We start from the raw sequence: 24,828 nt of genomic DNA, 5'->3' as shown, positions 1-24,828 counted from the left end.
AAGCATCTGAAAAAAAAAATAATAAAGACAACTTTGCCTCCTTCGGAGACCTTCTTCTTTTATTCACTCAACTTCTGCCTTATTATGGAGGTCTTTTTTTGACCATAGATCTTTTTTCCTTGGGAGATAATCTCGTTATCCCCCTCCTTTTCAATGAGAAGGCCAAATTTTTCTTTCATTTATTCGCTGTGGAACCCCACTGACCAGTAGCTAACAGGCACATCCCATCCCACACGGGCAGCCTGGCGATGTATTTTCCCTGTTCATACCTTGTTTTAACGATCACAACAGCAGCAAGGGAAGGTGCAGATGCATCCATTACACCTAAGGAAAAACCTTGCTCTTTCCCCAGGCTTTTCTGGGTGTTTGTCCTCCAGGGCAGCATCCACTTGCAATGAGATCGCTGGATTTACAACAGAGCAAGTGGTTGTACAACAACAAAAACTGGATTCCAGGGTCCTGATAAGAGAAGGTAAGCTGTCCTGCGACCAGAGCCTGGCCAGTCACCCGACCACTAATCCGGGGTGAATCTGCTGGCGTCAGTGGCTTTACGCTAAACACACACAGGGGTGAAAAATGAGAGTCGCAGCTCAGCTCAGGCAGCCCAGCTCCAGCACTCTGCTACCAGAAGTGGCTGCTTACTTTCAAGCTCTCTGCACAGCCTGTAATCACCCAATATTGAAACCAGATTTACAAGCTCTTTAGAGGAGGAGAAGTTTGTGATTTCCAAAGCAGATGCATTTGGTATTTCAGAAAAAGGTCAAGCCCCCTGTGGAGTAAGGGGGTTTTAATAGAATCAGTTCAGCAGGAGTTAAGAGGAGACATACCAACCCAGCGGCTCTCAAAGCCGGGAGAAGCAGAGACATAAGAAAAGCCACAACCATTATTGTTTTGAGGAAAGAATCAGGGAAGAGAGAAGCACGGGGGATGTTAAATTACATCGTGGACGTTTGATTTCGTTTATTCCGATCCGAAAGATTTTTCAGTTAGAAATAGAGAGGGTTGTCCTCCTTACACTCCAGGGCTTGCAGAGTTTTCAAAGAAAGGAGTGTTTGTTATTGTCTGCAGGGGAAATCTGAGAGTGCATAGCACAATGACAAATCCAGGCTCCTAAGTCAAATGCATTTTAAAAGGTTAGCTATCACGTCGTCTCACCTCTTCGGCCTCCAGCCTCTGGCCAGGCTCTTCAGCTATTAATTAATGTTTGTTCCCAGCCCCACTAGGTCTCATGCAGTCGGTGCCTAGGACTGCTTTGTTCCACGCCAGTACGGCACCCAGCAGCTGGGAAGCCCACGGAACATTACTAAGGTCCCTCTTTGTCACAGGAATACAGGTTTTCTAAAAAGTGTAATGGACAGCTGCTGTTGCTGAGGTCTGCAGGTAACGTAAGCAGCCACTACAGAAACACTTACTAGCGATGCAGATGGCTACTGCTTGCTCCAACACCCTTTGGACTCTGCAGTCAGTAGTTTCAGTGAAAAGATTTGGGGCTTGTTCCATTAACTCACATAGCTGCTGCCAGACAAGACACCAGAGCTCATAATATAGTTTCCTGAATATATGGGCTTTAAAATAAATTGGAAATCCAGATTTCATCCTTAGAAGACTCTTCGACAGCCCAGAAACTTCTGGGCCATATCAGCTACCACACCTAAGCTATACATACCACACCAGGTAACAGAACAGCCCCAGGAGACGGCAGCTGCTAACCTGAGTGCCACCCCCAGCGACTCATGGCCCTGCTCCCAGGACTGCAGGGGAAGGCAATCTCTTTTTTTTGCACGATCTCTTTTAAAGAAGAAAAGATCACTACAGCAAGGAGCCAGTTAGAGCATCCTGGTCTTACTAGCCTTTTAATGTCAAGCATAAATAGGCCCTTATGTATTCAAATCAGCAGCAAATGAGTGGTGAAGGTCACAGGATGCTTAAACGACTATACAACATGCTCCCTTGGATTTCTGGAGAAAGCACTCGAAAGGTTTAGCCATCAGATCTTCTAACTTGTCTAGTCATCATAACTACTGGTGCAGCTACGCCTGACGGACAGTATTTCAGGTTTGTCTCTTTCAGCACCAAGTTCCCAGCCAGTCATTCCCAAAACTAATACGCTTGGCAGGACAACTGCCCTAGACTTTCAGATCAGTGCAAAGGAAGGGCTGAGCTCTTATAGGAAAGCAGCACTTTGAAAGGTCAGCCAGAAGACCACAGGCCAGATTCCAACAGCAGTTGCAGCCACGTAATTCCTTAAACTTTAGCTGCAGAAAAAGGCAGAAATCAGAGAACACAGTTCTCTGCATTAAAAGCAGCTCTCTGTGCACTTCCAGGAAGTAAGAAGAGTCAGCAGCTTGAGGTACATAGGGGAAACTAATCCTTCTAACATATAATTTAATATTGCAAACATGAGCATAGTGGGACCTCGGCATTCCCAAGGCTCTCACTGTACTCAGGCGGTATGAGTGCTTAACTGTACAGGTAAGTTTGCAATATCGCTACATCTGTTTGCACAGCCAAGTGACCAACTTATCTCCAACAAGCCTACTGCATAGTTTAAGTGTACTTCCAGAAACACCAACTTGTGACCTAGAGGGGCAGGTTTCCCTTGTTTGCATCCCTTTGCATTTCAGGCTGCATATCCCAAAGCAATCTACCATAGCAAGCAGTATAGAAGATCAGAGCACTGCTGCAAGGTTGTTGTAACCCCATTCGTGCCATCCCCTTTGCACTGGTGGCAACAGCAGGGACTCAACTCTACAACCTGAACAGGAGGCAGAAGCATTTCTAAAGCTATTTAAAACATAAGATGAATACTAGACTCTTGCCAAGTTTTATCTCCTGCAGCAGCATTTTGGACCTTTCTTTCACCATGATGTGGCATCTGCCTTTTAAGCAAGTCTACTTTAATTACCACAACAAAGTCTAATAAAGCAAGAAAAATAAATACAATAAGCTCCTTGGATAATCCAGAGGTTTTGTTTGGTTTTAACAACTAGGTACTGAATAAATGAAATGATCATGTGAAGCCAACTACCTGAAGGAGTAAGTAACAACTAAGTGCACAAGTACTGGCAGGGAAGAAAAGCCACCTATGCAAGAACAGCATAAAGGAGGAGCCAGAGATTAAAGTGAGTACACTGTTGATTCTTCAGTCCCACACAACAGTAGCAGCATGTGATACTGAGTTACACTATAAAAGAGCAAGGCAGATGTTTTCCACTGTGCCCAGAGGGGTTACCAGCAGAAAAAAAAATAATAATAAAAAAAAATATATATATACACACACAGCAGGATAGGCATTGTGGTTTGGGGGTCTCCCTCCCCTTCCCCCTGCCACCCCCCCCCCCCCAAAAAAAAAAAGTAAAAGGTACAAAAGGAAAAAAGATCACAGAAAACAAGAACTGTAAGATGAGGAAAGAAAACCAGCTATAAAGAATTAGGAGCCACTTTCTGATGTGTTTTGCACAGGGAGACGAAGCACTTCTTCATTAACAGAGAGAAAGAATTAGTTATCATGCAAAGCTGCAGAAGAATTCACTGAGGTTGAGCAAAATGCAATAGCCAAGAACCAAGGATGTGGGTTCAGTGCTACTTGAAGTATTAAACAATAAAGCTGCCACTTTTCATTCTGAAATAACCACCTAATTTCCCTCACAGAGTAGGAAAATAGACTCTGTTTTCAGAATCTAATTGTTATGCACAGCATTACCATGCATACCACCTTGATTTGCTTCCTGCCACCACACCCCAAAAAAATTTTTTTTCCAAAACAAAAGTCACAAACAAGTTTCAGACAAAATATATATATTTTAAAAAAATCTTTACAATAAGTCAGGAAACATAGGAGCTTGCATACAGTTTATTATAATTACTCAGTTCTCAGCTCCCTACAGTTCAGATAACCCTGGTGACAGTGTTTACAACTTCTAATTTTTGCTTTCATAACTTTAAAGCAAACAATACATTTGAGTGTATTTTACTCTGTGCAAATAAGACAACTTTTGGAATCCTTCAGAAGAAATATCCAAGATTCTGTTTGCAGAGGTCCTTTGTTTCTCAAAGATGATGTATGAGAGTTTTTGTTTTAAGATAAAGTGCTCCTGTCCAGCAGAACCCAAAGGCCTTCAAGAGTTCAGAGAGTAAGTTTAGCTCAGATTAAAAAATAATTGGTCATACAAATTCCAGCTTCCCATGTCCGCTGTACATTCCCCAGTGGACTAGCGAAAGAATTTTATCATTGCTGAGGTCTGAATGTCTCATTTTATCACAGGTCATGCAGCAGTTCTCGTGACCAGTCACAGGCACCATGCATTCCAAGTCCAATTTTGCCACCTGCCCTTTTTTCGAATGATGTCCATGAAAACTATAGTGCAAACGGGAGAGCATTTGCTGTCGTTGATCTTGCAGTCTCTTATTTTCACTCCTGAGCATCCGCAAGGCCAGCATGATAAGGAGCACCAAGATTAGCCCACCAGCTATAGGAACAGCAATTACAGCTGCCCTGAACCATAACTCTTTTGAAGAGGTCAATTCCTGCACCTTGGTGATGAGATTCCTGCTGCTGTCATGCTGATATCTGCTCCCTTGTCCTGCAAAGGGAAAAGATGTGAAGCTTATTTCAGTATCAACAGCTGGTTTATATACAAGCAACTCCCTTAAACGCCACACTGAAAAGTTTAAGGAGCCATAGCTACACACTCCACAGTGTCTACAGAAAATACTCCTATAAAGAAAAAGATGAGTTTCTAAGGCTGCTTATACATGGAATTTCTTACCCTGATAGCCGATTTAACCAGGAACACCATTGCCATTGCTTCTTAGAAGCAACGTCAAGTTGGCAAGACAGACCTCTAAAATTAATGTAGACAAAAAAAGCTACTCAGCTGAGATGCTCCCCACATCCAGCCACCCACTTCTCCCTCTGGTGTCTCTGCTTCCATTAACAACTAAATCAATAACAAGGTTATTGATCAAATACAAGGTTTTGACTGTCACCAGCCTGATGGCCAGAAGAGAGATTTCACTGAAGCTTCCATGCCCTACCTGAAGTATCGCCCCTGGAAGGGGACAAAACATCATGTAGTCCTCTGTAATTGCACATATCTTCATGACAGCATTCCAATGTGGACACGGTGGTGGTGCCAGAGTGGTTTTGTGCTTGTTTGGCTTGGCAGATATCAGCTGTGCTTGCAATAGAGTCCAAGCAGCCATGAGTAAGCGGGGAATGCGTATTCTGAGGATCAAGCAGTCTGGAGAAGCAGGCGCTAAGCTCAGATTTGCACATATAGCCGGTTGCAACACAGTGTGCAGCATCACAGTAGCATCTGATTTCACCTAAAAAACAAAAATTGTGCAAGAAAGGTAAGAGTTTGGTCCTTTAAGGACACCTCATTAGGTACTCTTATTAGCCGCAAGTATCATACAACCAAACTCGGTGCCAGTTTTGGGGTACCCCTCTAGACTGTAAATCCACAAGAGCAGGGGTCGTTTCCTTCCCATCACTGTACAGTGCCTACCTCGTTGTAACCTTAATCCCTGCAAATGCCTTGGGGCACTTGTTTTAATTACTAGTACTATAGCCCTTTGAATTAAAGCAAGAACATTTCACTAAAACAGGGATTGGGGGAGGGCAGGGGGGGCGGGGCAAGGAAGGTCACAGTGGCTTTTTTTCCAAGGTAAATAACTAACAAGCCCATTTTATAGCTACTTCTACTCGCTGTCAGCAGTTGCATTAAACCACATTTAAAATGAAATCCCAGTTTTAAAAGCAAAACACACCTTCAGTCCTATAAGGAAGTCACATCTATGTTTTAAACCATTACTACAGGAACAGCGTTCTATTTTTATAAAGGTAATGCTTCTTTTAACTGGGCATAAGCACACAACAAAAATACTAGGTTTAAATATTTGTGTGACAAAAAAAAAATCGGAACTGCCAAATTGTTTATTACCTCTCAATACTGTGCCAAAATTTAAAAGGTTTAACTAACACCTTATAAAGCTATTAGCTAGAGCCATTACCATCCAAGTCTCCCAGTCAGGAAGGTTTTTACTGTGTGAAACTGGGCAACTATTTGCAATTTCTCCAGAAAGAGAGAAATTCTTTAAGTAGCCATTCATGCAGAAAGGCTTCTTTATCAGTATCATAAAATAGAAAGAGTGCAGTTTATAATTAATCTGTTTGCCAGAGTCAATGTCTCTCAACTCAAATGTAAAGTTATAAAATGGGGTGAAATTGCAAGGCTAAAAGCTCCCCCTTGCCCCTCCCCAATTTTGCATGCAATCCAACATGCGGTCAAAAGGGGAAACACTTAGACTGAAAATCCTCTACCGGCTCTACAAAAAATCTCTCAGGAAACCTCAAAAATTTCTGAAGGAAGCGATAAAAAAGTTCCCTTCATAAAACTCTTCATTTTGTGCTCTCCAAACTGCTCTGGTACAAATTATACATGTCCTGTGCTGTAGGGAAATCTTACTCTTTCTAGGCAAGTTGCAACTCAAATGTAATTCAATGTGCCGTCGATCCAAGGTTCAGGAGGAAGCCAGATTTTGGAGCCATCCTTAGAAGAGTGGACTTAAAACTCCTTCTAATGCGCCTTGTGTACTTGCCACCATAGTGGCACCAAGGCTTTCAAAGTCAACTGAATTGTCAGATGTCTTCCTTCTACAGTCTGCACTTCAAAAATCAATCTCCAGGCTTCCCTGCTGCCACCACTTCTTATGATGCTTCCTACCACCCCCTACCTAAAGAGCATTCTGAAAGATGTTAAAAATCATCCCAACCGAGTTAGCTTCCCCCTCTTCAGCCCACCTTAATACTTTCCCCAAAATGCTACTGCGGGCTCCAGGCCTTGAAGTTCCCGCTGCTCTTTAATAACTCTGCTTAATAGAAGCCAAATGATGGAGTGTCTCACTGTCTCCAGTCCAACTCCCTTGGGCTTTTAGACCAAGTAACCTAATTTTTTGTGAATTCATACACACTGTCATCCAGCATGCTATGGAAAAAAGACTCAGTCATTTTCTAAGCATTCTATGTGAAATCTTCCCCCTATGCTCTCTGAAAAAAAAAAAATTTTCATCATTTTCTCACTGTATGAGTGTTAAAAATAAGATGTGAACAAGAAAAAGCACCAGAGCCGACAGTCCTTTTGTGAGTCTCAGCACAGCACAGGAAGAAAGTGAAACAACACGCATACTTCCATTTTAACTGTTTATACAATCACGCTTAAAATTCTACATTTTCCTGACCCAAGACAAACTTATAAACAAAATCTGACAAGCTAGTCATCAGGTTAATTCAACTGCTTTTTAATTAAAGCCACGTTTTCAGTGAAACAGAATGGACTTTGTATTACTGTATTAAAACTGCATTTCTGTCAATTCATAAAGTTTCTTCCTGTGCTATGCAAAAGGCCAGAAAGGGTATTTAGTATTTTGAAACAGCGAACAATGCCCTTCTGTTCCCTCCTCTTTCTTGTTACTGTATGTAGCTATTAAAGAAAAATGTCTGCTTTTAGTCAAGATGGCTACAGGAGAGACTGCAGGCTTCTCTTAAAGCTTTTGAAGTCAACAGCAGCCAGAAGTCTGTGATCCCCTAATTATATCATTATCAGGCACATAGTTTCAGTATCTGCGACTTCACATCACTCAGTCACTCCCTGTTCTGCCCGCTTTGATGGGGCCAGCAGGCTCCCCCCTGCACGCTGCAAGAGCTGTTATTTGGGGTTAATTACAGCCTTCCTTCCAAAATAAATAAATACCGTCGCACATCATCGCCGCGGCTAACTTATCCTTTAACCTCCTCCCCGGAGCACGGCGATTACCGGCAGCCGGAGGGTCGCCTCTGCGCCGGGAGGGCGCTCCGCGGGCGGCCAGCCCCCAGCCCCAGCCCCGCGGCGGGCGGCTGACAGGGCAGGGCGCGGCCGACCCTCGGCGCCGCGGGCTCGCCCGGGGCCGGGACGCCGCTCCCGCCTTGACAACCGCGGGCCCCCGCGCTCGGACGGGCCGACACCGGCGGCCAGGTGGGGAGGCGGGGGGGGGGCGGGACGGGCCGGACGAGCCGCCGCTGCCCGCCGACAAAGGCTCGGCGATGGGCTGCCGAGACAGCGCGGGCCCCGCCGCCTGAACGGCTCCCCCGCGCCCTGCTTCCCTCAGGCAACAAGCCCCCTCAGGCGCCCCGCTTCCCTCGGGCGCCGGGTCCCCGCAGACCGCGAGCCCCCTCGGGCTCCCCCGGCCCCCCGCCGCGGCCTCACCTCTGGTGAGCAGGACGGCCATGGCGCACAGCTCCAGTTGCAGCCAGATGAAGATGTAGCTGGAGTGGCGATCCATTTACCCGCCCGCCCGACCCGCGGCGCGGCGCCGCTCGCCACAGCCCGCAGCGCAGGCACGGCCGAGCCGCCGCCGCCCGCCCCTGCCCCGCCGGAGCACCGAGGAGCCGCTCGCCCGCGGGCAGAGCCGTTGCGCGGCCACCGCTGCGGCGGGCAGGGGAGACGGCCGAGGCTCTCTGCCTTCCGCTCCCTCCTCTGCCGCCGCGGCGGAGGCCCCGTCCCCAGGAGCAGCAGGCGCGGCGGCTGGCACACTGCGGCCCGGCGGGCGCTGCCCCACTGACACGGCGGCGGCGCCTCCCGCCCCGTAAATACCGCCGGCGCCGGGCGCGGGCCGGGCCGCCGCGCCCCGCCCGCTGCCCCGCCCCGCCCCGCCCCATTGGCTGCGCCTCTCGGAGACGGGCGGGGCGCGCCGCGGGCAGGGCCGCCCCGCCCCACCGCCCCCGCCCCGCTCCGCCCCCCCCCCCCCACCGCCGGCGGCGGGCCCGACCCCGCGGCGCGACGTCCGCTCCCGCCCGCGGCGCCCCCGGGCGGCGGCTCCGGCTCCGGCTCCGGGCGGGCCGTCTGCGCGGGCTATTAACCCCGCTTAATTCAATGATGGGCACTAAGTGCAGGTCCCCGGCCCAGGGGCCCTGCCGAGATACCGATCGCTGGCGGCACGGAGCGCCCTCGCTCGCTCGCCGCGTTAGTTTCGCGGCTCTCCGGGGGCGGGAGAGCGGGCTCCGCCGAGATCCCTCGAAATAATCCCCTCACGGAGGCAGCTGGCAGCGCGGAGTTTCATTAGCGAGCGGGACGGCTCTGGCTGCAAGCTTGGCGGAGCGCCGCGAGCCCCGTGCTTCGGAGTCAGAGCGGGAGGCGGCCGAACCCCCCCCGGGCCGCGCTCGCTGCCCCCGCTCCCGGCGCTGCCACCGGGCCTTCCCCGCGTAACCGCTGCCAGCCCTCCCCCGGCTTTTCTGCTCCTGACGCTCGAGGCTGCGCGAGGGTGCAAAAGCGTTGCGACACCCGGGATGCCAGAAGTTTCACTGCAGCCGGGGCTTCCTTTCCAAGGTTATGGAAAACCTGCGCTTGGGCTTGACGCGGGGCTAACGGCAACCCGGCTGGCACCGGGGTGCGGCTGCCATCTCCATCCCCCCGGGTCCACGCCACTCTCACGGCCTGGTATGCACCCTGTGGCTCGGGGTGGGGTTCAGCGCCTCCTGCTCAGCCCCCCGGGTTTTCCACGCTGCTGTCACGTCCACTCAGCAACGGCAGGCCCGTGGGTCAGAGCCATTAGCAAACAAACCCCACGGTAACTCTCTTCTCCTTCCAACATTTCCTTTTGTAAAGCTGCTGTTGGGGATGGAAGCACGAGGCGATGCTCCACCGCCCGGCTCTGACACGGCTCCTGTGGGTCATGTTTAGCTTGGAGAGTTTTCCTTCGTGTGTTGGTCCTGAAAACAATGTGCCCCATAGTTCGAATTTCTTTGCTAACTTAGTTTTCTCCTTTCTGTTCTCATTACATTTTATAAGCCTTGATTTCTACAGCACTTGCACACCGACTGTTTCCCATTTATGGGCAAAATGCTTTAAATATTTGGGTCCGCAGCTAGCATGAAAGCTGTTGGATGATCTGTCAATACTACGTTAATAGCAAAAATGACTTTAGAATTTGAATTTGAAATGTTTTGTGAGCCTTTGAAGACATTTTCGATTCGGGACATAATACCTTGTGACAGAGACATTCCTCTCCTGAAAGAGAAAGGAGGAAATATGAAAACTGAGATGGAGATAACTCCAGTTTACTTTGGCAGAGAGGAACAGACTGGATCTCAAGCTAATTAGTGCTGATGCCATCACACGTTATAATGGTTTTACTGTGAGTCTTGCGATTTGCATATGTATAAGATAGATACACGTGTGCTGCACCGCAGTCTTTACACTTATGTTATACATATTTGCACTCCACCACAAAGTAATTTTCTAATTCTTGTTTCTGTTTAGAAATTACAAAAACAGCAAGATCAGCCAAGCCATATCTCCCACTCTGGCACCGGCTATCAGACACTCATTTGCAAACGTACAAAAATATAATTCGTTATAACTTCGAATCATTACAGCAACATGTGCAATTCTGTTTCTTCTGTTCCTACTGCTGGTGACAAGCGCATTTAGCAGATCTCATTTGTTACATGCGATACCGACAGACTGGAAATGGCTTTTATTCGTGGAGCCACATTACTACACTAAGTAACATGAGAGACTCCCTGAGTATTATAAACATCCTGGCCGAGGGAGCATGGACAGGCTAACCAGAAGGCAATGTGCTCGAGATCAGTTTTGAGCAGCAAATTTCACTGACAGCTGTCAAGTTTGAATTGTGAGGTACAATTTACTGTAAAAAATTGCTTATTCTGTATGCTACAGGCGTGCTTGATGTACCACAAGTGGCGGAGGGGCTGCAGGGATCACTCCCCAGCCTCAATTCCCCTCAAAGCAACTAATTTAAAGACCCTTTGGGGAACCTGTGGATCAAACCAGAGCATCAGGAGGGTTTGACTGACTTACCGTGTCTCCTCACTCGCTGGTACTCTGCTCAGGGAGCTGCGCAAGGATTGTGTGGGGTCCTCTGACAGACCATGACATAAACAAAATAATTCAGCTTCTGCAGCGCTAATCTGCTTTTGTTTTAGAGGCAAGAGCACACAGGGCCAGATTGGCCTGTAAAAAAGGGACAGGAGACAGACCCAGCACAAAGAAATAATAACAACATGTTCTGCAACCAGAAGGAATGTAGGATAATGACTACAAGGAACCATCAAGGAAAGCGTCAGGAGCCCGAGGCCGCATGACGTGTCTCCAGCAGCCATGGGAGAGCAGCCTGGAGCCTCCGCTTGAACAGACTATGCAGCCCCACAGAGCACAGGGCTGCTCCCTCCCACCAGATACGGTGAAACCCTTTGAAACCAACACGAATGAAGGACCTGGTTGCAAAATCAGCCTCTGGGCATCTCAGGGAAAGGGACTGCTTCGGGAAGCATCTCACAGCAGCACCTTGCATCAGCTCAAAATTGTGTCACAGATGAAAAATTTTTCTTTAAGAAGATGAAATTGCCAACCAAAAGAAGAGATATGCCCAAAGAGTCTTTGCAGGCCACTCAAATGCTGGTTTGGTTCTTCATTTCACAAGCTAATAGTTGCAGCACCAATTTTCTGCCAGGAGGACTTAAGAACTGATAAGTCCTCCTTAAAGATGAGTTTCAAATGAGCATCCAAGGTCCTAAACTATTCCAGACCAGGACTTCTCCTCTCAGGCAAGCAGCTGCTCAGCGCAGGGCCTGCTTTCCCCTACACTCACATTCAAGAAAAGGCTCACTATTTTCCACCAGGAGCATGTGAGCAGTGCAGCCAGGCAAAAGTCTCCCTCCCAATGTCAGGTGGTGAAATCCCTCCGATGAAATCCCAAACCACATCTACCACATTCTCCAGAAGCTCCATGTGCTTGAGACCCCTAGCACAGGCAGGAGAGGACGACTGGCATGAGGGGTTTAGGTCTTTCCTAGATCAAGGAGGAAAATAAGACAAGCCAAGACAGAGGTCAACCTGGCAGCACTTTCTGAGTATGTAACTTTGAACAAGAGAAAAGCTGCTCTCTGGCTCTGGGAACCCAGCTTTAGAAAATTCAACCTCCTCCCTTTGTATTGCTTCTTTTATGTATTCCCTTTTTCTTTTTCACATGAATTGGCATCAATGCCTGTCCCTGCTGCTCCTGCCTACCATTTATGGGCCACCAGCAGCAGCATGCCTGCAAAACTGACAACAATAAGTTAAAACCTCAGCCTGCAGGTGCCCCTGATTTAAGCAACTAGCCCTAGAAAAACGGTTTGCAGTGAAAAGTAATTCCTTCATCTGGCAGCTTTGAACATTATCATGAATTCCTCACCCTCTATAAACTTGTCTGGCATACTGGCAACTCACCACCATTTCCCCCAAATGTTTAGATGTAACCCTTCCGTCTACCTCTATCAAACAACAACTGTCTTAATGCAGTATTCTCTGCTTGTTTGAATCTTTCCAACATCCCCCCCCCCCCCCAAAAAAAAATAGGCAAAAAAAGAAATGGATACCAGCTGCAATTTGGAAATCCATTCTACATTCACCTCTGTAGTCAAGGCATCACAGCAGCCTTGTCCTGGGGAAACCTGCATTCCTCAGGCAGCTGAGGATTTGCATACTGCTGGATTTGCATGTGCACGCTGGCGTTTGCCAGTACTGCCACATAAGATGCTGGTTTCACTAGCAAGGGAAGGTTAGTACTGCTACACTGCAGTCATTTCAAATTGGTGTCACAAGCAACGTTCACGCACCATATCCATTCTTTTTTGCACCTTGCAATTATGATTCGGCTGGGAGTTTCTCATTTGGAAATGATACGAAGTTAAAAGCACTGGGACTGTTGAAAGCATCTTTGGAGCAATATTAATTGGAGTAGTATTTTTTTTGTTGTTAACTGCTCAACACTAGCCAAACAACTTTCTTTCTCCAGTTATTTTGCTAGCATTTTGGATATGATACACAGAAGCTAATTCTACTGAATTACCTTTATTTATGCTGATTATTGCCTTTGAAAAAATAATTAAGGGTTAAGCTAGAATAGCTATGCTCAACATAAAGCCCAGGGGGCGGGGAACATAATATGACTCTATGCAATGTCTTTGGCTTCCCACTTACAGGGCTGGCCATGGATTTACTGAATCAAGTAGCCATTTCAGGCGCTAAGACTACACAGAGTCCAAAGCCTGGCTCCTTCCCCAGCCGCTCCCCTGTGACAGACAGGCTGCCGAGCAGGTTCCCGCAGGTGAATAACTCCCAGGGAGCTTTATTCCCCCCCCTCCCCGTAACTGGGGCAGTTCAAAGAGGTGGATGGAGGCCTGCTCACTTTCAGCAGCAATTAGCACGTCCCCAGTGAAACTCGGTTACCTGCAAACTGGAGGAGGGGAGCTGTCTTCCAGAGATGCTCAGTGATACCTGTTCACATAAAATAAATAGGAAACAAAGCTAGTATCTGCTTCGCAGGATCCACCTCTCCATGCGCATGTGATTGATATATCATCCAGGTGGCACCAATCTGCATCCCCCCAAATACAGGACATGATAAAGAGACACTTTATAAGGGGTCCAGAAAGTGAAGCATTTCCTGCCATGCTCATCACTTTTTTCCATTTCAAACTAATCCTCCCTCCCCCAGACGAACTGCACTCCCACTCCTCCCAATCAATAGGACGATTTGCATCTATCCTCCTGGAGGCATCGCTGCTAGGACCGGGGCCAGAGCGATCCGATCGATAGGGGGAAGCTGGAGCAAGGCTGGAAGAGAAGCAGCAGAGAGATTGCCCCAGGGAGAAATGCAAAACACTGGAGAGAGGCAACAATTATTGTAATTGAAGGTAATGAGGCCGAGGCGCCAGCTCCAGCTCTGCTTAACATCATTCAATACAAAGTGAGACGCACAAGAAGGAGACAGCCTGAGCCCGGCTTGCCCCTCTGCAGCCCAGCCCGGCTCTCTGCCCGCAGCCCGTATCCAGCCCTGCCCTTTGCCACAGCGAAGCCTTATCTCCCGACTGCAGCCTCCTCGGCTACAACCCCCTGCCTGCCGCAGCACGGATGCTCCCGGGACAGGCCTGTCTCCTGTGCAGATAGCCTAGCAGCACTGGAGTTGATGCATTTGGGAGAGTCACTCTAGATCTGACTGGTCTTGGGGTCACAGAGTCCTCCTCGCCCTTTCCGTAGGAGCCTCCCGTGTCTGTAGCATCATCGGTGTGTTTATCCTCACGGTGCACTGACAGTCACGCGCTGAGCACCAAATCACTCAGCCAAGGACAAACGTTGTCCTGTCCCGTGGCAGGACAGTGAATTCATAGAATGATAGAATCGTTTAGGTTGGAAAACACCTTTAAGCTCATCGAGCCCAACCGTCAACCCAACACCACCATGCCCACTAAGCCATGTCCTGAAGTGCCACGTCTATGTGGTTTTTGAACACCTCCAGGGATGAACACCCCAACCCCTTAACCTATAGCCCTCCTCTGCCCCCCTCCTCCACAGCTTCCCCGGTGTACAAGGAGAGGTGGGGAGAGTGGGATGCTGGAAAGGAGCTTCTGCTGCCCTGCGGCTTTCCCCTGTGACTCTGTCTGGCCATACTATATATGTTTCTGTATCTCTAACACTGTACCTGGCCGGCACAGTCGCTGATACTAGAGAAGAGCTCACACCAGCTTTTGGCAGGGTCTTTAAAGGAGACACAACTGCATTTTCGCCTTTGATTCCTTAAGCACGGAGACCCCCTCGCAGCTGCAGTAGCCAGGGGGGTGTGGGGGGTGGTCAGTAAGCCGCCAGCACCCTGACGGGCTTATTGAAGCCTCCTTTAGATTAATGCAGCCGGGGCCGAAAGGGAGTCAGAAAGCCAGTAAGGCGGCAGCGGCAGCGGCCCCGGCGGGGCCCGGCTCCCGGCCCGGCGGCTGCCGGCTCACCGCGGGCACGTCTTGCCCTCTGCTGGCAAAGCCAACCCTAGCAGGGAGGTGCCGGAGCCCTCTCGTACAGCCAGCCTAGTAACCTGTCCCGTGCAAATTCAGGGCTAAAAGCTGCTAGGTAGAGAGGTACAGCTGCTTTTTGCACGGGAGGATGCCGCTGCCTGCAGGCGTAGCGATAAGTAACGCCATTGCCAGGATAGCTAGAGCGGTGCAGGAGCCGGTGGTACACAGGGACTCACATCAGCTCCTAACCCCGGCCGCATCCTGCACGCAGGAGTTAACTTCCAGGATTCAGCTGTCACCTTGTGAAACATCCATGTAAAGGTGTTACATGTCAGAATTCATAAACTGTACCTAAAGAGTCAAGCACCACCTATTAGATCTGAGTTATCAGGTGTCTAGAGATAAGGTATGGCAAATATTAGGAATTCACTTTAGATCCCAAGCATGAGAAACAATTAGTTATGTCCTGACGCAGCATAGCACGCACAAAGGGGAGGAGAGCTAGCACGGGAGTCATGACGGCCAAAAAAACCTGGAAATTGAGCATCACTGTAACAGGAAAGAACATACAGTTCAAGTAATATTTATTACAGAAAGCTATAGTTTGGATATAGGACATCTAGTGAAACAGTCATGATGGCCAGTCAAACCAGAGCCTCTTTGGAATAAAAGAGCCTACTGCCTTTCTAAGGAAGCGCCTCAGGCTCATATCTGTGCATACAAGACAGACTGTCCACAAGGTCTCATCACAGATGTCAGTTCCTTGGAGGACTTACACCCAGCAGTCAAAACCCAGGATGCTTTGCAGGGGCTGCTCTGCAGGGTCCTGGGGCTATGCAAGGCTGTTCTCTGTTCTTGGAGATAACTATTGTCAGCAGCCCCTCCACAACGGCAGCTCTAAAAGCTTTTGATGCAGATAAAGAAACTCTCCAGTGATATGTTACTCAGTATTAGTCAATATTTATTGCTCAACCTCTATTTTCTGAGCCGCATATTTCAGAGCCAAATGCCAGAGACAAGGCAGTCAATGCAAGTCGGGAAAGCCTATACACATTATAATAGACTGAAGTCCCAGCTACTTAAGTAGGCAGCATTCTGCCAGTTTACACCAAGCTCCAGTTCTGACAGGCATTTGCAAATGCAACAGAAAAGGCCAAAGCAGAGCTCGATCTCAGAGCAAGGATCAGCAGCTTCAAGAGGATGGATATGTATCTTAATAAAACCTTAATAATTCAGCCCCAGAAAGCTGCTGTTTGAAATAGAACTCAGCAGGACATCTAAGCACAGATGTGCAGTAAGAATAAAACCTTAATTTTCACTTTACCATGAAAAGCAGAAGGGACAAGAGTATTTGGGAGACAGGGGACGTGAGGAGCTGTGAGTCAGTAAAGGCTGCGGACTAGCTTAAATTCTAGCAGCATGTGGTGGTGTGCTCTGGGCTGGCCAGGGAGGCCACGAAGGGAGAGCATGGAGGCTTCCCTCCTCTGGCTCTTGGGCAGGATCAGTAACTACATCAGAGACAGTTTGTAATTCCAATAACTGGGAGTCAGAAAAATTGTAAAAAGGGCAAATAACAGGCCAACAGGAGCTGCAGCGAGCTTTGGCAAATATGCGACAGGGTGGAGGCATTGAGTGCCCCAGGTGCCAGGCAGGGCAGCATCTGAAGACCCAAACCCACCATCTCTGGTGGGCTTAACCAGGGAGGGTGAAGGTGGTCATATCCTCAGCTTTCTGCCAGCCCTCCCTGAGGGACTCCCACCCTTGTGGTAGGGACTGTAGAAGGGATCACCCATCCCTGCCATCCACAGCCAGGCACTAAAGCACCCAAGGAACAGGTTTGAGCACTGTCCTGCCACCCTCTGACGGAGAGGACAATCTCAGGCAGAGGAGAAGGATACACAGCTCTTGCCAGTAACATGTCAGGATGCCACAGGGGTTCACCTGTAGAAGCACTGCAAGATCAAAGGCAGATCAGGCAGAGGAAAGGATGGGTGGAGGGAAGCAGAGTGTTGGCAGAAAGTGATACCAAGTGGAACAGAAACTCAAATTCCTCACAGTCCAGGGCTGAGAGGCAGTGAGGGGGCAGGGGAGATGAGTTGAGAAAGCTGATAATCCTGGAAGGGGGAAGAAGTGTGGCCCCTATGTTTTCATAACCACTAAAGGGAAGAGTGCAAGACATTAGAGTTACACAGCTCTTCCACGTTTTTGTGTTCACTACTGTTATTAGGGAGGGAACAGTTTTCCTTCACTTGTTATTCCTCCTTTTTGTTTGTAGTCACAACAAAGTTATAAAAAGGAGGTAGTGAGAGCAGCTCTGTTGCAGTCTGAGAGCCACAGTGAGCTGCACTGTGAGGATGAAGCTCCAATGTACCAAAAGCAATGAAAAGGCTGAATTATGGCCGTCAGCAAATATACCAGTCTGCCATAGACTGTGAACATGCTGGCCAACTGCTTTGTCTTATCTTCGTTGCCTTTGATACTGATGGTAGCACCGTGCCACTTGCGCCTGCCGCAGCCCTGTCTGCTGCACACCCCTACCCCGGCAGACAGGACCCTGTGCTCCAGACCTATGACTGACTCCTTTTTCAATTAATTCAATCATAATCTAGTTCTCACTTTTATCTTCACTACCAGCATCTTGATGAAACAAAACTATATTCATCTCTTTAAAGACACATTCAGATATTAATTGTGCCTCTTTAGCTCTGCTTGGAGAGGCTGGCAGGAAGACTGGTAACACGCAGAAGAATGTCTTTTTCCCTCCTAAGCACAGATTTTAAACTCTTCTTGTCCTAACCATGGGACTAACAGAAGGGCCGGTATTAGAGGACCAATTAAGGGAAACAGTTGCCAAACACTTAGCCACCGGCTATTCACGTGACAAAAATCAGACATGACAATCTGCATTAATTAGTATCCCTGTTGTTCACCCTAGATACTTGCATTTCTAAATAAATACAGGTTATAGTCATTTGAATTGCATTCCCATAAATAAAGCTGGACTCAAGCTCTGTGCCAACGGAAGGAGGACCCTGTGAGTGCTGTTTTCAAAGCAGGGGCAGAAGGGAGCTCTGGCACCAGCTCTGCCCCATGGGCCACATCCAGCCAGCACTGTTTCATTTGACCCACTCTCTTTGCCCTTCCTGAAACCCTCAGGTTAAAACAACATCAGCTAATTCATGATGCAAATGCCAACTGAAACATTTCTATTTCCAGTAGCAGAAGGTGCCACTCGATTCAGCCCCGAGGAACCTGGTGCAGGATTTCTCTGCCTGTCCGCCCAGCAGCTCTGCCTGTCCCCCTTGCCACAGCAGAGATGGCTTGCAGATGCCCGAAGTCACCTTGCATGCACTAGACAACATTTTTGTACCATTAAAACAAAAGGGGACCTCAATAGAAGAATGAAGAAGAGACAGAAATAGGGGAGAAGGAGAAGGGAAGGTCACTCACAAAGATGAGAACAACGCCAGCACCAGCTGAAGATGCTCAGGGGCTGCGGGTGGGAGGCTGGGCATCCTGCCAGGTGACCCTTCCTCCAGAGCACCGCACGCCTCCTCCTCCTCATGCCGCTCCTGGGGAGTTAGCAGACCGCTCTACGTTTCATCCCCCACGCTAAGCGATTTACTATCCAACTACTCTTTCTCCCCTGGCCTTCTAGAGGAGAAGTTGCTACCCTTGCACCTTCACCCTACCCCTTCATTCTCTGCCTCCAGAGAAATATATTGAAAACGTGTACTGGGAGTCTTGTGCCAGCTGTGAAGCTCTGTCATGTAAAGCTGCGTGTGATAGTGTTTCAGACTGCTTCCCTGTCACAAGGGGGCTGTGAGACATGCCGGCCAGCATGGGCATGCTGGGTGGCAGCAGGGCTCCAGGGCTCCACATGGCTCCGGGGTGGCTCTTCGTTCAGTGCCAGCCTTGTGCTCGGCGTGAGGCTGGGTTATTCTCCCCACCGCTAGCAGAGGGGCTAAGGAAAGTGATGAAAATATTGCCGCTGTGGCAAGTGGCGAGGAGCTGAGAATAACTACCCACCCCCTTCCCTGTGCTGGTGGGCTCCCATGTAAATCTCTGCTCTTCACATCTGGTCAGCACCAAAGGAGTTCAAAATCATCCCTACTGACATGCTCTTCAGGCCTCTCCCCAAAAACCTGAACTCACCTTTGCCTCTCTTGGTCACACTATTTTTCCCTGTACTTACACATGAAGCTAGAAAGTAGCAACGGCAAGATGTACTAAGCTGCTGAACAAGGCAAAGTGGAGTGAAAACAGGCCAAAATGGAGAGGAGCCCAAAAAGCTAGCAGGGAGGAAGGACGAGAAATGAGCCACCAGAGTGAAAAGCAGCAAGCAGATCTGAGCACCAACCCACAGTGAGAAAAGCTGGCCCCGGCACCGTGCTGAAGGAACAAGGTGTGACGTGCCAGGAAAAAGGGATGCGGTAATGAAGGCTAAGGACATGCTGACTGACAGGCACTGGCACTGCCAAACACCCATATGTGAAAAGTTGTCCTTGCTGTCCTCTCTACTGGTTTGCAACTTGACAAGCCGGTGAGCCCAGCTGGCACTGCGGAGGTGCTGGGAAGAGTTGGGGGTGAGCGGTAGGTGTAGGGAGAGCACAGAGGCTGAGGTGCACCTGAAGTCTGAGAAGCAGATGTTTGGCAGGAGGGCAGGAGCCTTCAGGGACACCCCCTGTGCAGGACAGTGCTGTCAGGATCCCTCTCTCTGCTGAAAGGGGTCCTCTGCATCCTTCTTTGCAATTCTGCAACAGCGCTCATACTTTCATTCCTAAAACCTGGTACCTTGCTCCAGAAACAGATCATTATTTCCAGCATGCCAGGCTCTGGATTTTTCACTGTGCCCAGAAAACAAGGCCCCATGGCCTACTCCATCCCTGACCATCCCACAGGAACACTTGGATAAGGAATATCTCACTGTGGCTGACTGAGTTTTTTCCTTTCTGATTTCAATGACATAATTAGGAAAGCACAAATGACGTGGCTTTTTCAGAAAGCATGCTCCTTCCCTCTTTGCTGGCACATCTGGAGCAGTCCTCCACACCATGTTTGTGTCAGAGATTTACTTCATTTGTGTTGAAAGAAGGGGTTGTCAGAAATCTGGAAATCGAAACTGTGCCAGGGTCTTACCTTAATCCTTAAAACTACACAGCTGCCTCAGACTCCATCAGCACAGATTGCTTAAAAACATGGTGATATGCAATGACTTCCCACCAGCAACCAGCGGGGATTGGCAGATAATATGTCAGGAGATACCCTTGGCTTATAAAGCATGTTTCTTCCAGAAGATCCCCAAAGCCCAGTACAAAAAACAGCCAAAATGATTAATTCTTGTGATATTTGATTAAAAGGCCTGTGCCTTCTCAGCTGTGGTGCGGGTGACAATCCTGAATAGAAACACACATGCCAACTCCGAAGAAAGTGAAATAAATGGCAATTGATTCTTTATAAATTGTAAAACACGTAATTCTGCCACCAGCCCCCATGGCTCTTATCACAATATAAACTGCACGGGAGCACTACCAAGAACAATCCTAGAGCTGATTCAGAAAGCACAGTAACTCGCTCACGAGCTTCTCGTTTCTTCCAACCTTAACAATTAAGGCTGGGATTCGTCAGGGAAATTTGATGGCGCTAAGCTCCTGTTTGCCACAGAAACACTCTTATGTATTACCAAAGAGTGATGGTTACAAACCTGGTCTGAACATGGGAAGCAGAGCAAGTTATCAGTAAAAGTCGGGCAGCACCTACAGCCAGAATGAGTTGGTGAATTTGCACGCCCAGCAGTAACACTCATGAAAGTATCCCCATTGGAAAAAATCACACTTACTTCAATAGATTATTGAAGATTCAATAGATTATTCTGCTTTTCCCTCAGCAGAAGGCAGTGTACTGTGGACAGAGTGTTACACTGCAAGAGTCCAGTAGACCTCAACATGCAAGACTTTCTCTTCTCCCGGCTTTCTCTTGAACAGTGACCTGAACAGAAAAGTCTTAGGAAATACTAGGCATATCCCTGTGGAAATCACCAGATACCATCTTGTTTGACCCCTTAAGAATAGAGGAAAGGAACAGAAATGAACTGTATTTCTCAATCCAGCTTCAGAAAGCATTCAATTACACAAAGTGCTGCCCTATCCCACACTGGATTCCTGCTCCAGCACATAAAATAACGTGTGAGACTTGTTCAGCATCCAAAATTGAAGCCATCAAGTTCTACAGATGTTGGAAGTTCATTTATAATCATCCAGAAATGACAAGGAAAGAGCTGCAGGCAGCAATAAAGTATCCCGGCATACATTATCCCTTCAGAACCAAGGAAAAATAAAAGTAATGGTTGATTTAAAAAAAACCCAAAACATAGAGAAATAGGGCTAGAAAGGACCTTAAAAGGTTATCAAGGCCATTCTTCATGTCCAGAGCAGGATCATGTTTCCCTACAGCAGATACTTGTCCCACATGCTCTTCACTGGCACCCAGTGCAGGGGCCCCACAGCTCTCCAGGGCAGCTCTTCCCAGCTCCTTACTTACTGTATCTTATTATAAACAGTAACCCAAGTCTTCCTTGGTGCAGCCTAAGCCGCTTATTCCTTGTACTGCCTGCCAAGGACACAGAACACATTTATCTTCTCACAACAGCCCTCTATATATTTGAAAATTTGCATATGGCATGTTCCCCTCTTTACCCCTTAGGCTTCCCCAGGCTAAGCTACCCCCTGTTTTTTCAGGCCTCTCTGGCAGGACATGTTTTGGAGATCATTGTCCTGTGTCTCCTCCAGACTCTTTCCAAACTTCAGTCTACAAATACAGACATCACGCTGCACCTCAGGCCCTCCTTGCCTCATTTTGTGTATCTTGCAGACAGGAACATGGTTTATATATCTGAATTTGCTGCTTTTCTGCAACAGCAACACACTGGGACGCACCCTGAAAAGCTCTCCATAATGAAGAAGCTAATCTCCCTGTTGCAAACATAGGGGCTACTCCAGAGGATGTTCCTAGCTGTCTAACTAAGGCAGTCCAAATTTCTTTGCAGGAGGAGACTCCGCTGGCTAGAGAGGGAGTTTGGGAAGACTGGCATGACTAGGCGAGCCATGTTTGACAGATACACCAGCAGTGACCACACTCAGCTTGTAATACACAGGATGGACTCTCAGACAACCTACAAGGTACTTTCTGCAGGCTGCTGCCCCAGCAGCTGCTCCCCAGCCGTGTTCCTGTGGTGGGGTCTCCCAACTGAATGCACACATCTGTTCTTCTCACTGATGAGTTTCATCCCATGTTTTTCCAGAAACCTAATTTTCACTTTCTGTACACTCCCATCTTGTGAAAGAAGAGATCACATTTTAGCCAGTATCACCTGTTACTGCTTTTTCTTTTGTTTGTCCATGCTGGAACCACTTCTTTTGGTATTCTTAGCACTCTTTTTTTTTTAATTATTATTTAAAGGAATTACTGGTTCTACTTAATTCCTTTTTCCTTTATGCTTCCTCCCTAAAATTACCTACTAGTTCTGATTTTACTCAACACTTTTGTCATTCATTTGCTCTTCTCTCACTTTGTATTCCTGAACAGTGCATGCATTACCTTTTATCTTCACAGTCAACCTGTTTTGTTCTACTGGTTAGACTCAGACCTAGAATTTCTTTTTTGATTACTTTTTATATATATAAAGAAGGTGGAAAAAAAATCATTTTCCATCTCATTCATATAGGTGGGAATATACACATATATGTATGAAACTCATTGTGGCAACAACTGCTGGAATTTCTCGCCACTCTGCATCCCACTCATCCTCTCCCAGCAGACATGCAGATGATTATAGCCCTCCATGCTCTGTGCTTTGGGTGACATTACTAGTTGCTGAAAGACAACCTGGTCCACCTGATCTTCCTGGTATGGCAGCCTGCAGAAACATGTACAGCCATAGCACTCCTTCTTCCCTCTTCTGTCATCACTGACAGAGCCAGTAACCCCTGTGGAAAGCAGCAGAGGGGCTCCCATCCTTTGTTTCTTCTTTGGTGTAATAGCCAAAAGTTGCACAGAGGTTCAGGTGTTCCCTTCCGCACCAATGACATTCAGTCCTCAATGTGCGTTCGGGCAACACTCTTGTCCATCTTCCCTACTAAGGAGCAGGTACAAGCACCAAAACAGTGACTGCTTTCTCTTTTCAGAGCGGCATTTCCTCTCTCATTAGTGATGTTGCTGCAAACCTCAAACTTCCTAGCTTTTGCCTTTGGAGGCCTCTACATCCACCCTGTCTGGGTCTTTGGGATGACACACCTGTCTCCATCTGACTGTTCCTCGCCCAGCACTTGCAGTCTGCTTCTACAGAAATTTCCCCAGCACTACTCTCTGCACTGGAGGATGTTGTTCTCCTCACCAGCAGAAAAATGTGGAGTTCAGCCCTTGGTAACCCAGCCCAGGATCCAGGCTGAAGCATGGCGTGTTTGCGGTGACGGTGTGGGCCTGGCCCTCGGGGCAGCAGGTCAAGGAAGGTCTCAGCTCCATCAGCACTGTGTTTCATCATCCCTGCCTCGCAGGCTGTGACCCAGCCCCAGCTGTTAGCCATGTGGAATTCCCCCTTGTTGCCCCCTATTCACTCACAGCTGCTGGGGCTGAGAGTTCACAGACCCTGTCCCAGCCTGGCTGCATCCCGTTCCATTACTAGGTTGCAAAAAGAGAGAGATGCTACCTCTCATTAAACTGATGCAGCTGGAGAAGCAGCAGCAGATGGCTCTGGCTGGAGGGATTATGTGGCTCTGCTGGGATTCGCTATAAACTCAGCTCAGTCAGACCAGTTTTTTCATGATCTGGAAAGACTAAATGAGAAACAGTCTTAAAGCAGGTGAAGAGCAGGAGGAGGAGCAGCAGCGACAGAGCCACAGCCACATCAAACCCCCTTCATCTGTTTCTGAAGAAGGGTGTTGCTTTCTGGCTGCCAGTGCAGCTTGTCTCACAACAACAGAAACTGGGCTAACTGCACCAATTCTAGAGATCAGCTCTTTTCACTACAAGATTGTCTTGTCAGAAAGAGAGCTGAGATTCACCTAAGTGAGCTGGTGTCTCCTTTAAGTAGGCATCTGCATATGGCTAAGAGAAACCCAACATCTCAGAGAGACATTTTTGTCCCTCAGCATGCACACCATCAGTTTTCTTAACTGTTAGTATGTGTGTTAGGCATTAAAAACACTAACATTCAAAAAGAGGCAAGTAAAAGTTTTCAGCTGTGTTATTTTAGCTATTTTTCTTATCTGGTTGAACACATATTTTCTATTTTCAATATCTCTGAAAACGTAATGAGGTTGGTTCTTCCTGTATTGAACATTATGAAAGAGAGGGTAACTATGTCCCCCCTGTTTCTTTACAGTCAGTTCTTCAGACAGTTCATGTTTTGACCTACTTGAGGCCAGCAGATTTCTCCTGTCTCAGAAGGACTGGGTTAAGATCAAGGCTATACCTCCCCAGCCCAAATGTGGACAGGTGGCCAAGTGTCAAGCTTACTGAAACAGGGCCATTTCCAAACTGTGTTTACCAGTTGATGCTTTAAAATCATTGCCAAAGTAACAGGAATAAATGACACAAGTTTTTGTCTCAATGTCATCTCAACATTGAAAGAAGCATTTCTACATATTTAAGTCAAGAGACTTCAATCAAGTCTTCACATTTTTTGATGTCTCCAGAAACTCTTTTTTCTTTTTTTTTTTTTTTTTACTTAAACATACCACTGAAAATATTTTGTAATGGGCATCTGCACTTCTCCATGGTACCCAACATTGCTGTTTTGGTACCTCCGCTGCAGGACCTGGGACCTTGGAAGTGCTGAGCTCTCAGAGGGAGGGATTGCTGGGGGATGGGGGTGGAATAGGAAAGTGAAGGGAGTTTGTAAAGATGTCACCAACGGGTAACTTACATAAAGCTACACAGGCATGTGGAGTCAGCATGCTTAGCTTAGGAAATCTACCCCAAAATTCATGACTTAGATGCATGCA

At 47.9% G+C, this 24,828-nt stretch overlaps 1 protein-coding gene across 1 annotated transcript; it reads right to left on the bottom strand.

Annotated features, from left to right (window-relative positions):
• Positions 1-3,781: 3,781 nt before the first annotated feature.
• BAMBI (BMP and activin membrane bound inhibitor) lies at positions 3,782-8,595 on the bottom strand. Its single transcript, XM_052805138.1, has 3 exons — positions 8,247-8,595; positions 5,038-5,328; positions 3,782-4,583 (listed from the first exon to the last, which is right to left on the bottom strand). The coding sequence occupies exons 1-3, from the start codon at positions 8,320-8,322 to the stop codon at positions 4,165-4,167; spliced, it is 786 nt and encodes a 261-aa protein (XP_052661098.1). The 5' UTR covers positions 8,323-8,595; the 3' UTR covers positions 3,782-4,164.
• Between the last annotated feature and the right edge of the window lie 16,233 nt (positions 8,596-24,828).

This window comes from Harpia harpyja, chromosome 1 (assembly GCF_026419915.1).
Source record: "Harpia harpyja isolate bHarHar1 chromosome 1, bHarHar1 primary haplotype, whole genome shotgun sequence".
Lineage (NCBI taxonomy): Eukaryota > Metazoa > Chordata > Aves > Accipitriformes > Accipitridae > Harpia > Harpia harpyja.
The sequence above is the reverse complement of the archived record's forward strand: the minus strand, read 5'-3'. Positions and strand labels throughout refer to the sequence as shown.